This window comes from Gekko japonicus, unplaced genomic scaffold (genome assembly GCF_001447785.1).
Source record: "Gekko japonicus isolate JY-2015 unplaced genomic scaffold, Gekko_japonicus_V1.1 scaffold3434, whole genome shotgun sequence".
Taxonomy (NCBI): domain Eukaryota; kingdom Metazoa; phylum Chordata; class Lepidosauria; order Squamata; family Gekkonidae; genus Gekko; species Gekko japonicus.
Genome location: NW_015177120.1, coordinates 114,807 through 116,122, shown reverse-complemented (window position 1 = coordinate 116,122; position 1,316 = coordinate 114,807). Strand labels below are relative to the sequence as shown.

Below are 1,316 nucleotides of genomic sequence, written 5' to 3'. Positions count from 1 at the left end.
CCAGTCGATGCAGCTCGCTCGCTTTAACCCTTCCCGTGCTGCAGATTCCTCCCACCCCACACCCCGCAAGGCCGCCCTGTGCAGATTTACCCGCGAGCAGCCCCGTCCAGCTGCATTAGAGAGGGTGGCGGCGGCGCTGTCTGGGGCTGAAGTCCGGCCCCTCCGTCCAGCCCTGGGAGGAGGAGGAATATTGATTTTTTTTTGGCAGTCCTCCTGTGTGTGCACAGACTCTAATCTGGGAGAACCGGGTTTGATTTCCCCACTTGCAGCTGCTGGATGGCCTTGGGCAAGTCACAGTTCTGACAAGAGCTGTCCTTGGAAAAGAGCAGTTTCTGCCAAGAGCTCTCTCAGCCCCACCTCCCTCACAGGGTGTCTGTCTGTTGTGGGGAGGGGAAGGGAAAGGAGTTTGTAAGCTGCCCTGAGACACCTTTGGGTAGTGAAGGGCCATGGGGTATAAATCCAATCTCCTCCTCCTCCTCCTCTTCTTGGAACAAGCCTCAACCCAGCCATTGAACACCTTCGGATGGCTACTCAGCACATCCCCTAAGTGTGCACAGACTCTAATGTGGGAGAACCGGGTTCGATTCCCCACTCCTCCTCCACTTGCACCTGGCTGGATGACCTCGGGCAAGTCCTAGTTCTGATAAGAGCTGTCCTTGAAAAAGAGCAGTTTCTGTCAAGAGCTCTCTCAGCCCCACCCACCTCACAGGGGTGTCTGTTGTGGGGAGGGGAAAGGAGGGGAGAGTGTAAGCAGTGAAGGGTGGGGTATAAATCCAGTCTCTTCTACTACTACTACTCGCGAGTAAACCTGCCCGGGAAGCGCCTGCAGGGCTCTTTCCCCGCTCTGGTGCACATCCGCAGCCCCTCCCTGGTGTCTCTGGCAATTCAAATAGCAAAGCCCCCACCCGTTCCAGAAAGAGCCCCCCCCGCTCTTGCTCGGCCTCTCCAGCGATGCGGCTCGCTCACTTTAACCCTTTCGGTGCTGCAGCCCCCGCCGCGCCGTCCTGCTGCGCAGAGTGACCCGCGAGTCGGCCCGCCCCGTCCGGGTGCACGAGAGGGCTTCGTCGCTGTCTCGGGCCGCCCGGCTGAAGACCCTCCTCCTCCTCCGTCTGCAGCACGGAAAGGGTAGGGTTAAAGGCGGCGGCAGCGGCTGGAGAGGCCGAGGAGGGGGGGGGGGCGGCTTTGCTCTTGCGTCCGGGCCCAGAGTGACCCAGGAGGGCTTCAGAGCTGCAGGATCCCGGGTAGGTTTACTGGGAAGTAAGTCGTGCGCGGGGCGGGGCGGCGGGGCTTAACCTTTGGGAGAGAGAAGGACGGCT

The 1,316-nt window shown here is 60.6% G+C and overlaps 1 protein-coding gene across 1 annotated transcript in view; it reads left to right on the top strand.

Moving 5' to 3' along the window:
* The window catches only part of LOC107124809 (zinc finger protein 268-like), a 44,015-nt gene that overhangs the window by 30,161 nt on the left and 12,538 nt on the right, over positions 1-1,316 (top strand). Inside the window, exon 3 of the mRNA XM_015428320.1 lies at positions 989-1,125. Coding sequence (XP_015283806.1) covers positions 989-1,125 — 137 coding nt within the window. The remainder of the gene's footprint in view (positions 1-988; positions 1,126-1,316) is intronic.